This window comes from Panthera uncia, chromosome B4, assembly GCF_023721935.1.
Source record: "Panthera uncia isolate 11264 chromosome B4, Puncia_PCG_1.0, whole genome shotgun sequence".
NCBI lineage: Eukaryota > Metazoa > Chordata > Mammalia > Carnivora > Felidae > Panthera > Panthera uncia.
The window spans coordinates 96615717-96629527 of NC_064809.1; the positions used below are offsets into that span (position 1 = coordinate 96615717).

Here is a 13811-nt window from a genome sequence, read left to right on the forward strand (position 1 = left end):
TGACACATCATCTGGTGTCAGAAATCAACTCTGGATAATATTCAGCCACATCAGTTTCCTGAAAAGCCTGCATTCATTTAACTCAAGCCTCTTCGGTTAGTTCAGCAGACAGCTCTGACGAGCTTCTCCACCCCGCACCTCTTCCGTCCCCGTTTCTCCCCCGGCTCCCAAGAGAGGCGGACCCGCCTGCCCTCGCGCTCACGTAGACTGGCTGGTCACCCGGGCGGGCCGGCGCGTGCGCACTGGCCTGTCTGCGGCGGGCGGACAATGGACGCCCCTAGGACCTTAGCGCCCGAGCGGTCCGCCCAATCGCTTCCTCGGATAGGAGGGGTTCTTTTGAAGCTGTGGCTGTGTGAACTCTGGGTACTGCTGCCGGATTCCGGTGTGAACACGAAACTTTTGCCTCACGAAGAGGAAGTACATTTTATCAATGAGTACGTGAACCTCCACAATGAGCTCCGGGGCAACGTCTCCCCCGGAGGGTCTAACTTGCGCTTCATGGTGAGGCTCTAAGGCGGTTGTCCGAACCGCCCACAACCTCCTTGTCACGACGCCACTGCTCGGCCTCGGAAACCCGGGCCACTGCTTCACTGAGGCTTACGGATGGCGGGGAACTGCACGTCACTGTGGGTTTAAAATACGCTTGAAGTGATTACACTCAAGAAATAGAAACCACTGTGTGACACACAGTTATTACCAAGATTTTGCAGGGAGCTGGGATCTGTAGAGGCACTCACCTAAGGGGATGTCTCAGTCACCTCGTCCTAGTCCTGGCCCTAATTTTGCCTTCCCTGAACAATGTTATTCTTGCTTCTTTACCTCTCCTATTTCTATTTTACATCTCATCAACTGCTTCTCTTGCCTCCCGTCTTCGTGATTGTCATTAGAAATGGCTGCAAAATTTATTGGGTAAATATTCTTTGACCAGGCAATTAGGAGCTTCCAACATATATTATAAATGATATCACAAGGACTGTTTCTCTAGACATAAGTCTTTTCTTCCTTCTGGGTTAGTTCCTTAGACAAATTCGAGAAAGGGGATAAATAGATGAAGGATATGATATTTTTATTTATATGATATATACCAATTGCTATTCTAAAGGACTGCGCCAAATTAAGTAAATACCAGCAATGTGTTATAACTTATTTGCACACGGTCATGGGAAGCAATGACCGAAATGCTTACAAACTTCAAGTTGAGAGTTAGACTTACTGGATTCAAATCCAGACTCCACAATTTACTGGCAATAAGTAGCTGTAAGTCAACTACTTAATTTTTTTTCTTTTGTTTTACTTCTTTTGTGAATTAGAGACAGTAATAATAATACATCACTCGTGGAATTATTGTGAAAATTAAGTGAAATAATACTTAAAACACATTTAGAATAGTGACTGGTATGTAGTAAGCTTGTGATGTGTAAACAGTATGCAAAATAAGACAGGAGGAGGATAGTCCTTGGAGCATTGTTTGCAAATGGAAAACTAAAGGGCCATTAATAGTGGAATGGTAACATTTATTATATGCTATCCATACTACAGAATAGAATGTAGAGTTTGTAAAACAGGTGGATCAAACTGTGCTAAAATGGAAAAATCTAAAAGAAAACTGCCAAGTTTCAGGCCAGTTATATTGTGTATAGTATGATTACAATAGTGCAAAGAAAGAAAATCGCACAATACCTACCTGAAACATCCACACTTGTATCTTATATTTGAATATGTTTGTACGTGTATGTATATAGACATAGAGAAATGTATGCATAAGCAATTTTTTTAACAACTGTTACCTTTGGGGAGGAATGTTGGGGGTGGGAAGTATTCTAAAGGCATGATTTATTTTCTATATTTTCTATATTTATGTATAATCTATGAAATTAAGAAAACTCTAAGGAAATCTTAGTATTAGTTTTCAGAAATGTTTATTTTCAGATATACTATAACATGTGTACAAAGCATTTTGATTTTACAACTATTATGCTGATATATCTATGGGTGCTGTTTTTGTTCTTGTCCTTAATCAACCGCTGAATTTAATGAGTCTCTAAATAATGATAAAATTACACATTTCTGCATATTTCCAGGGCTAGCCAGGAAACAGTATCTTGTGATATTTTCTTACATTTCTGGGACTATCCATAAAACTTTACATTTGCCTCTTTTATAATATTTACCAAGTACCACTATGTGTTAAAATCTTATCTATAAAATATAGAAGAGAAAATTTATGCCAGACTTTGTATTTTATTTCTCACATTACAATAGTTTGCATATACTCAGTATTCAATAAATAGTTCTTAGATAAATATTTTAAATTATTGTATTACTATGCATAAAAGGAATGAGATTAAAAGTATATATTCTGAATAGACTACATGTAAGAGTATTATAACCATTTGCATCATCTTAAAATCTGATTTTTTAATTACAAATATATGGGTAGTCCTTTCCCTCAAGAAATAGTTATTTCATTTATGATTAACTCAAAAGCATTTTCCCCCATAGAAATTCCACAAACCAGACCCATAAGCACAAAGTTAGTATTGTATCCTTAAATCTAATATGAGAACTCTAGGAAAATAATTTAGAGAACAACAACAACAAAAAATGCTCATTATTATTTTGTTTTCTTTGATTTTTGCATTTTTTTTTCAGACTTGGGATGTAGCTTTGTCACGGACTGCTAGAGCATGGGGGAAAAAATGTTTGCGTGAGCATAATCCTCATTTAGAAGAACTAAACATGGCCCATCCTAAATTTAATGGTATTGGTGAAAATATGTGGATTGGCCCCGAAAATGAATTTACCGCAAGTATTGCTATCAGAAGTTGGTATGAAGAGAAGAAAAGGTACCATATTGAAAATGACAGTTGCTCTAGTGACTGTTCTAATTATAAACAGGTATCTAATTTTTATATTAATTCAATAGACTCCTTAATTGCTTTACCACTAAGTTTTTATTATTTTTAATTTTATAAATTAACCCAAATGGTAAGTTACTTCTAATAGAATCGAAATTCTAATCATTCCTAGATCTTCAAAATGTCTATAATTCCATCTATTACATGAACCATACAGTTAAAACATTTCTTTAAATGTGGTAAATCTCATCTCCATACCCAAAAATGAAAGGTACTTTTCTAAAAGCAATACGTACTGGAAAAGGATGAAACAGGAAATAAAAATTATTTTTAAATTATTGCCTATAAACATAAGTAAAAGACTTGATTATTTTGCACAGATCAGTATACATACTGCTGTATAACTGATTGATTAAAGCATGTTAAGTACAAATTAATAGCATTATTTTCCTGTCTCCTGTCTAACAATCCACATTTACATTTTATGCTCCAAGAATACTAAACTACTTGTTATTTCCTCTACACTTATTATTTTGCATATCACATTATTTATAATCATCTTTTTATATATGATGCTACACTAAGTACAGAGACCTTGTCTTATCCACATGTCATGGACAAGATGTTTCAACACGACAACAATATAACATTATTTTGGTCTTCTATAAATATTTGTACCAGGAATCAAGAAATTATTAGATGAACTTCCAAGCTGATTTAAGAGATTATTATTTTTTAATCAGTAAAATCTGATGTCATGTTTTATGCAGAACTTAAAATCTTATGACTTTAAGACATGTTGAACTCATGTCTTTATGTTCCATCAAATGAATCATGTTTTAAAAGATGTTTGACTGTTCTTTCTTCTTCTAGAAAGTTATAGTGGTTCTCCATTGTCTTACTCATATCAAAGCCAGACTCCTTAATATGATTTTAATAATCCCAGTAAATTAATCATGTCTACTCCATGATCTACTTCTCTGTTATATTTTACTCTTTATTTCTGGTATCATAGACATTTTTGTTTCTTGTATCTTACCTACTTAACTCCATTTCAAATGGTGCAGACATTCTATTCTCTATTCTTTTAATGTATCACTATTTCTTTAAGAATCACACTTTTAAACCCACTAAGACTGGGGATAAAAAGGAAAGGAAACCAGAAACTGTTTCTTCCACAGAGGTTAACGAGACCAAACACTTTCTTGTTATGTGGAAGTTGTGTGGAAGTATTAGAAATACTAAAGTCATACAGAGAATTTCTGGAACATCTTTAATCGTTCTCATATTGTCATTCCAATTCAAGACCTTTTTTTCCTTTTATAGAAACCTGCTCTTTTATTCATTTGTTTTAAATTGCAGGCCCAGACTCTATCTTATTTCATAATGGAATTTCCTCAACAAAAGAATAGAGAAATGCTGACTGCATTCAGTTACTCTCTACTTTTGTATAGCTTTTCCTTTCCTTCTTTAATCTTGATGTTTGTTTTTTTTTCCTTTCTATGCACAACTTCCAGTCTTCCAAAACGTTTTCTCCTCCTTTTCCCTCTTCCTATCTGCCATAACCTAGAACTCTCAGATTCAACAGGAGTTTGAAAATTGATTCAGCATGTGTGCCTTCCTTTGACTCTAAACCATTCTGGATCAGTGTTTCTCAAACTCTTTATCCTAAGTTTACAGTGGTAGAACCTATTAAAGGTTTCTCCAAGTGCAGTTTGGGAAATGCTTCCCTAAATCTGTGATAATTCTCTACCTGCATCCCAACTATCAACAATAGCCAAAGTATGGAAAAAGCCCAAATGTCCATTGACTGATGAATGGCTAAAGAAGATATGGCATATACATACAATGGAATATTACTCGGTGATTAAAAAGAATGAAATTTTGCCATTTGCAACAACATGGATGGAATTAGAGTATATTATGATAAGCAAAATAAATCAGTCAGTGAAAGATAAATATCATATGATTTCCCTCATATGTGGAATTTAAGAAACAAAACAGATGAACATAGGGGAAGGGAAGCAAAAATAAGATAAAAACAGAGAGGGAGGCAAACCATCAGAGACTCAAATATAGAGAACAAACTGAGGGTTGCTAGGGGGATAATGGGTGGGGGATGGGCTAAATGGGTGATGGGCATTAAGGAGGGCACTTGTTGGGATGAGCACTGGGTGTTATATGTAAGTGATGAATCACTAAATTCTATTCCTGAAATCATTATTACGTTGTATGTTAACTAACTTGGATTTAAATTAAAAAAAAATTTCTACCTGCATCCAAATGAAGAATAGTTCATATTCCTTAAAATGCTTGGTTAAAGGTTCTTTGTAAATTGAATATATTATTGTTTATAATGTGGCAGAGTAAATGTTTAGAATCAAATTTTGTTTTCTTTGAAATCTTTATTTTAGCTTGTTTGGAACACATCTTACAAAGTTGGTTGTGCTGTTACTAAGTGTGCAAGAGTTGAAAATATCAGATATGCAGCAGTTTTCATTTGCAACTATGCGCCAGGGTAAGTTACTTTAAATTTTAAAAAGAATATTAAACTGGTAATTTTTCAAGGTTAGGTTTTCCTAACTTTCAATATATTCTTCTAAATGTCTTTGTAAACTGTAAAATAATTAAATATAAGATATTGAAGATTTATATTGAAATATTTTCAATTCTGTAATGAAATAAGTAATATTTGGGCATATCGATTTAATGTATAAATTAGCCAAGTATTACTTACTAAAAAAATTTAACGTTAGTATTATTTCACAATATCTAGTCTAATGAGCATAGGATTTAAATTATTTTCCAAAATAGTTTATTCCCATATTTGTAATAAAAGTCAAAGGAAAATAAGGTTAGATGTGTATAAATCTAGATTGTGTATAATTTAGATTGTGTATACAATAAATGTATATTGTAAGAGTTGTTTCAGGAGTGCATCAGTTTTGTAACTGAAAGACACTTTTAATTGACCATCCTTTGCAAGTTGTATTATTATTTGAGGCTAGTCTCCTTCATATAAAAAAATCATAATATCTCAAAGATGCAAGAGTACTTTAAAAGTCTCCTAGTAAATCTATCCATATGAAACTTGAATTCTTTCCACTGACTTACCATGTCATTATTTATCCCACACTTGAATACCTTCCTAAGACAAGAAATAACTACCTTCAGAAATAGCCTTCATCTCTGGAGAGCTTTGTTGGAAATTCTGAAATTTTCTTATAGGTCAAGATGATACTATAAGTAGTATTATTAAAATATCTAACTGAGAAAATATCCTAATCAATAGGTCAAGAAAACAGTAAAATTAGCTATAAGCTAGGATTAAGAAAGAATTTCTGCCAAATAAAATGCTCTGGGACTAAACCAAAAAGAAAAACAAAACAAAACAAACAAACATTGATTACTGATTACTGATTGTATTCCTCTGGATAGGGAAAATAACAGAAGTATGATATAAATCAAATTAGATTCAGAAAGTCCCTTCCTGAGAGGAGTTTTACTGACTTTGAACACAGTCATGCAAAACAAGTTCAGGATGTAGAGTCGTTACAAAACCTTTTAGGCTCCCTTTCATTTCTACAGACTGAAAGCATTAGGATGATGTCTATTACATGGAGAAACTTTTGAAAGTTAACTACTCATTGGTATTGAAAATTCAGAGAATTGGGTACTGACGTGAGGGAAGAAAGAGATTCCTTTGGTTAACTTTTCAAAACATAGATAAGATAATGTCACTCACGTGCTTAAGACTTTCCAATGGCTAAGCCTTTGGTTAGTTAACTACTCATTGGTATTGAAAATTCAGAGAATTGGGTACTGACGTGAGGGAAGAAAGAGATTCCTTTGGGGCACTAGTCTTCATTTATGCGCTCAGCAACTCTGTACAAGGCTCTGATCTATCTACCAACAAGACCAAAAAAGGCTGACCATATTTAGTTTTTAGCCTTGGAAGGAAGACAAACAATAAATAAGTAAACACATAAATAGATAATATTTAATTAGATAATAAAATATGCCATAAAACATAAAGCAAGATAAGCAGATAGGGAATAACCAGTATGGAATACAGATAGGGTAGTTGCAAGAGAAAGTAGCATTTGGTCTAAAGATGACTAAAGAATATTTCAGATAGAAGTAAGAGCATGCACAGAGTCTCTGAGCTGGGAAAGATTTAGCATGTTTCAGAAATGAATAACTGCTTAGAAGTAGGAGTTGAGGTAGAAAGTTAGGTGACAGCTATACCAAATAGTATACCATAAGCCATGTTAAAGATTTTGGAATTTATTCTAAGTAATGGCTAAGCCATTGGAAAGTCTTAAGCACGTGAGTGACATTATCTTATCTATGTTTTGAAAAGAACACTTAAAAAATTATCCTTGCTGTTGTGTTAAGCATTGAGTATAGGGAAATATGAGTTCAAAGAGGAAAGCAGGTGCCTGGGTGGTTCAGTCCGTTAAGTGTCCAACTTCAGCTCAGGTCATGATCTCACAGTTTGTGAGTTCAAGCAAGCACGGAGCCTGCTTCGGGTCCTCTGTCCCCTTCTCTCTCCGCCCCTCCCCCACTTGTGCTTTCTCTCTCAAAAATAAACATTAAAAAAAAAAAGATTGTTTCTATATGACAGGCTATAGACTATGATTGGTTCTTTTCTTTTTAAGTAAGTTCTACACCCAGTGTGGGGCTTAGGCGCACACTCTATTGACTGAGGTAGTCAGGTGCCTCTAGACTATGGTATTAGGGTTTTAGCATGTACATTGATTTTCTATTGTTGCATAATAAATTAGTACAAATGTAGTGACTTAAAACAGCACCCATTTTTTATCAAACAGTTCTATAGACTGTAAGTTCACGCACAGTGTGGCTGGATTCTCTGCTCAGGGTCTCAAAGACCAAAATCAAGAACTTGGCTGAGTTCTTATCTCTAAAGCTCTAGGGAAGAATCTACTTCAAGCACATTCCAGTTGTTAGCAGAATTCAGTTCAATGTGGTTGTAGGACTTGGACCCCATTTACTTCCTGGCTTTCAGCCAGAGGTTGCTCTCAGCTTCTAGAGGCTGCCCACATTTCTTAACACAAAGCTCCCACCATCTTCAAGTCAGCAAAACCTTCCCATTGTTCAAATCTCTGACTTTTCTTCTGTGACCAGCCAAAGAACACTCTCTGCTTTTAAAGTGCCCAAATGATTGAGTCAGGCACACCTGGATAATTTTCCTATTTTAAGGTCAATTGTGCCATATAACATAAATTATTAATAATGGAAGTAAAGTTTATCATATTCACTGTCCTGGGAATTATGCAAGGCTTGTACACCAATGGTAAGGGGTCTCGTGGTCCATCTTAGAATTTTACCTACCATAGCATGGAAATTGAGAGGAAAGGTCAGTTTCTGGATATATTATGAAGGCGGAACTAATAATACCAGTTGATGGATTTGACTTTAGGGATAAATGGGATACAATAATCTAAAATGATACCTGTGTCTTTAGTTTGAACAGCTGGATGAATAATGATGCCATTAACTCAGATAGGCAAGAACAGGAAATGTGTTTTATGTTTGGACGTATTAGGTAGAAATACAAATGTGGGAAATGAAATGAATCATGAGAAGTAAAAAGTTCTATGAAGGACTGGGATAGAATTCAAGTAGAGGCAACTACTGGTATAAAGGCCCTGAGGTAGAAATAAGTTACAGTCTTGAATGAGATCACCTTATGAGAGAGTGAGTATGGAAACTTAATTTAAGGATGAACTCCTAGAGCACTGCAGTATTTCAACTTTAGGCAAAGGAGATAGTGAAGTAGAATGAAGAGAGGCTAACAAGATAAGTGGGAAACCAAAACAGTGCTGGTAAGCGTACTTGGAAGCCAAGTGAAGAACAGGAGTCAATATGACCAAAGTGGTTAACTGTATGAGATGCCTCTGAAAAAATGAAAAGCATGAGGAAGGAAAGATGACAGTTTCATTTGACAAGATGAAGGTATTTGGGGACCTTAATAACAGTGGTCAATGCAGGGGTATTCCATAACTCCAGTGGTAAGATGAAGCTACATGGTAGGATTACTCTTCTTTCCACTCACTGGCTGGTAGGCTTCTTTGTCATGAAATTTCTACCAACCATTTTTCTGTTGATACAAATATTGGCAAGTTTGCCCTGTGAAGGATCTAGGTTAGAACATATATTAGTAAACTCAGTTCAAGTTTTATTTGATATGTACTCAAAATAGGCAGTCATAGCTGTCTTTCTTAAGAATAGTTGGTAGAAAAATCAATCCATCATAGTATTAGGAAATACTGAGTAAAAATGAATATAAGAGAGCCGAACTGAAAATTGAAACATATAGTGGGCTGAATGGTGGATCCCCAAAAGGTAGATCCAGGTCCTAATTCACAGAATTGTCACTATTAACTTACATGGCCAGAGTGAGTATTGTCTTATCTGGCAAAAGATGTGATCAAGATAAGAATCTTGAAAGGAGGAGCTTATCCTAGAATATTCAAGTGGCCCTAAATGCAATCACATTATTCACGTAAGAGAGAGGGAAAGCCAGATTCAGCACTAGATACATGGAAGGAGAAAAAGCAAAGGGATCATGAAGAAGAGGTTCGAGTGACATATCCATAAACCAAGGAACTTCTGGAGCCATCAGACGCTGGAAGAGTCAAGGAAATCTCCCCATGAACCTTTGGAGGGAGCGCAGTCCTGCCAACACCTTGGTTTTGGACTTCAGGCCTCCAGAACTATGAGAATAAATTTCTGTTGTTTTAAACACCCAGTTTATACTAATCTGTTAACGTAGTCACAAGAAACTAATACAGAATGGAAGAATAAAACAGATTTGGCCATAGAGAAAATATAAATCAATGACAACCTTGAAATGTTCTCTCAGAACACAAAGATGAAGAATAAAAGTCAAAATATATATTAAAAAAGAAAGGAAATATATAGGGCAGATAAATCTATATATTGGTGCTCCTAAAGAACAGAGAAGAATAACTGGAATGTATATAATCACCAAAAAATAAAATAAAATGTTCCTAATCTATAAAAATACTCATATAGGGGTGCTTGGGTGGCTCAGCCAGTTAAGCCTCTGACTCTTGGGGCACCTGGGTTGTTCAGTAGGTTGAGCATCCAACTTCAGCTCAGGTCATGATTTCATGGCTCATGAGTTCAAGCTCCACATGGGGCTCTATGCTGACAGCTCAGAGCCTGGAGCCTGCTTTGCATTCTGTGTGTTTCTCTCTCTGCCCCTCCCAACTTGTACTGTCTCTCTCTCAGAATAAATAAATAAACTTAAAAAAAAAAACTCATAAGGTATTAGAAAAAGTGAGCTGAAACAATATTTACACATACCATTTTCTAGTAATTATTCTTCAGTTTCAAAGATAAGACTCATATAAATATTTCTAAATAAAATAAAACAAAGTAAAAACTTTAAAATATTAATTAGATTAGCCTTGAACTCAGATATTAGAGGGTACAAAGATGACACTGATAATTTAAGCTTAAGTGATAGGTAATTTTATTAACTAGTCTAGGAAAAGATGTAGTGTGGAGAAAAAGGATTTGTTTATTTTTGGACATGTTGCATCTGTAGGTGACTGCAGCATCTCTTATTTAATTAAACATACATTTGTAGTAGATGCACCAAACACTGACTTAGGCAAGAGAATTCCATATTTCTTACATGGTGTTTATCCTAAAAACACTTATTCTCTGTTGGGAAGGGAATATGTAAAAGGGGGGGGAGGGGAGCAACATTAGCCAAATACATGCACATATTTATATTTTAAATAGAAAGGAGTTGTAAAAATAGGTATGAAATCATAGAAACAATTAGCCTGAATACAGATTTAGAAGCAGTCAGCTTTGGTGCATAGATGATGTATATTAGAGGGGGAAAGAGGTCAATAGGGGAGGTTAGAGATCTGGGCTTGAGGAAAATGACTTGAATCTAATGCTACAAGAGGTAAATGACAGTGTCCAAAAGTATTCAGTGCAGAAAATTTTCCTTATTTAATAGGTAAGGAAATAGAGTCAGGCAGGTCATGCCATTTTCTTTATTTCATAAACAGCTAGAATATATTTTTCCCAGCCTCCCTAGAAATTTGGTGGGACCACATGACTGAGCTCTGGCCACTTTCAGACTTAGCCTTTAAATTTTTCCTACATGATCCTTCCCACTCTTGAACTTCTGTCATCTGCTCTGGTAGAAGATTCAGTTGTTCTAGAGGGTGGCAGAGCCACAGGATGAAGTACATGAACCAGTGCCCCAGAGGAAAGCTCTCTTTTACCACTGCCAACACCTATACTTCCGTGCCATTAATTCTGCCTACCATCACATGGAAATGGTGAGGAAAGTTCAGATGAGTATATATTTTGAATTTGGAGCTAATAATACCTGCTGATTGATTTAACTTTAGGGGTGAACAAAATAGAATAATCAAGGATGCTATCTATGCCTTCAGTCTGAGCAGCTGGATGAATGGTGATGCCATTAAATCAGATAGGGAAGCCTCTCCAATGAGTAGACCTTGAGGGAAGGAAGATCAAGTGTTCTGTTTCAGACACAGAACACAAACAAATGAATGTGGGAAATGTAAATGAATCATGAGAAGGAGTTAGTCAGATGAAGGTCTAAGATAGGTTTCTAAGTAGTAAGAACTGCAGAATTTTCGGTTTTTGCATGAGATCCGTTTTGAGTCGGGGCAGAAATGAGTCGGTTTTACATTGAGATCACCTTGTGAGAAAGTAAGTATGGAAAATAGAACGGAAGAGACTTGAAGACTAAGTCTTATATCATTACAGTATTTCAACTTCAGGAAAAGGAATTGTCAAAGGAGTTTAAAGAGAATCTAGTGAGGTAAGAAAGAAACTAGAACTGTCCTGGCATTTAAGAAAAAAAGCATTTAGAGTTACTTTCTCATCAGTCTCTTTTTATTATGTATTATGTATGAGGTGGTCCTTTTTCTATGCTTTTCTACACACATCATAATTTATGATTCAATGATATACATACTGTAATCATTTTAGACATTTTGAATAGCAGGTTAAATACATTAAGTGCAAACAATGCATATAACCATTTGAAGTGATGAGTATATGAAGAGCTAAGATAAGTTCACAAATGTTCAGTGACAGCCATATCATATTCAGGGCCTGGATGTAATTTTGAGACACCATAAATGTTAACATGGATCTCAATTGCAGAGATGTTAAAATATGAAAATATGTGTATATTAGAATTATGAAATACAGTACATCACTGAAAGAAGAGCTCTATAGAACAATATCTATCTTTACTATTTATGATAAAAAAGTTATAATATTTTATTCACAGTTAAGTAAAATTATTTCATATTTTAAAATATTGTCTGTAAAGCACTAAATTTGATTTTATGAACTATTAATGGTTTATGACTTGCAGTTTGAAAAATAATGCCAATTTAGAACACTATTCTTATATAGATGTTTGGCAGTAAAGAGAAGAAAAATAGGGTCAGTGTGTAAAGTTGGATGAAAGCTGTTTTTTTATAACTTTGGTTGAATTTTTATAAGCTAAAGAAAGCCACCAATTAAAAGAAAGTGGTAGAATATATTAGGATATATGAAGGAAGGGGGAGGAATTAAAGAGCAAGTTCTATATGGAAAAAAGCAGGAGGAGAGAATTATAAGAAAAGTAAATGTAGAGAAATCTTAATAGTGAATATTTTTCTTCCTTTCTTGCTCAATAGAGCTCATGAGGGTTAATCTATTTCATTGATCTTTTGCAAGAAAAGATTTCATATTTATTCATTCTTTATGATTCTGTTGTTTTCTATTTTATTTTGAGATATTCAATCTTCTGAGTGTTTTTTAGGAGTAGAGGCTGTTATATGTTGCTATTTTTGTTAAGGTATACACATTCCTTTATCTTTAATCCTGTTAATATTGAAGATATTTACAGTTATATATTTTCTTCTGATTAGAATTTTTGCTTAACCTTTGTATTTTGTGATATAGCCTCTTTATCATTGCTTTCTGTGGACTGTAATTTTAGGTCATTTTAATAAAATATGTTCAATACTTGATACATAATCATGATAGAAAATTCAAAGCTACCAAGGAGAAAGTAATGTTTCCATTTCTGTTTCCATTTACTCTCTCCAATATTTTATCCTAAAAGATATATTCTGTGCATATACAAAAGTACATCTATCTTCATGTGTGTGTTTCTGTAACTCAAACTGAAGCACACTACACTTTCTGTGGCATTCTTTAATTTTTTTTTTAACTTAGTGATATGTACTTGAAGTCTTTTCATTTGAGTACACAAGGAGTTTCCAGGGTTTTTTAAAAAATATTTTTACAGTGTTTTTGTTTGTTTGTTTGCTTTTGTTTTTATTTAATGTTGTGCAAAAGTTTATTTAAACAATGCTCTCTCCATTTGGTGGATATTTACTCTATTAGCTTTATTTCAAGCAATAATTATGCAAGTAGACATGTAGTTCTCACATGAGTTAATATCATACTAATATGATTTCATAGTCATGGGATTACTAGGTCAATAAGGATATGTACTTTTAATTTGGATAGGTATTATTATCTATTCATCATAGTCACACTGTGTTCCTAAAACAATTTTTTATATCAACATATGAGTGTGACTATTTTTCTGTTCCCTTGCTAACATAATATATTTTCAAACATTTTGCTATTTACTGCTATGAGTTCAGTATGTTTTAATTTTCAACTATTTTACATGAGTTTAGGTATCCTTTTTGTAAGTTTCAGAAAATTTGGATGTCATTTTCTGGGACCTGGCTGTTCCTATACATTCACTATTTTTTTCTTCAGTTCTTGGACTTTTGTTTTCAATTGTAAGAGTGTTTAAATAGCAAGAAAATTAGCTCTTTCATATAATGTCACTTCCAAATATTTTCCCAGTTTGATATTTCATTTTTTACTTTA

At 34.3% G+C, this 13811-nt stretch overlaps 1 protein-coding gene across 2 annotated transcripts in view; it reads left to right on the top strand.

The window, feature by feature from the left end:
• Positions 1-221: 221 nt before the first annotated feature.
• Positions 222-13811, top strand: part of GLIPR1L2 (GLIPR1 like 2) — a 30182-nt gene continuing 16592 nt past the window's right edge. The window contains exons 1-3 of one of the 2 annotated variants that reach the window (XM_049627452.1): positions 222-501; positions 2653-2898; positions 5273-5376. In XM_049627452.1, coding sequence (XP_049483409.1) covers positions 268-501; positions 2653-2898; positions 5273-5376 — 584 coding nt within the window. In that variant the 5' untranslated portion in view covers positions 222-267. The other variant, XM_049627453.1, reaches the window with a different exon arrangement.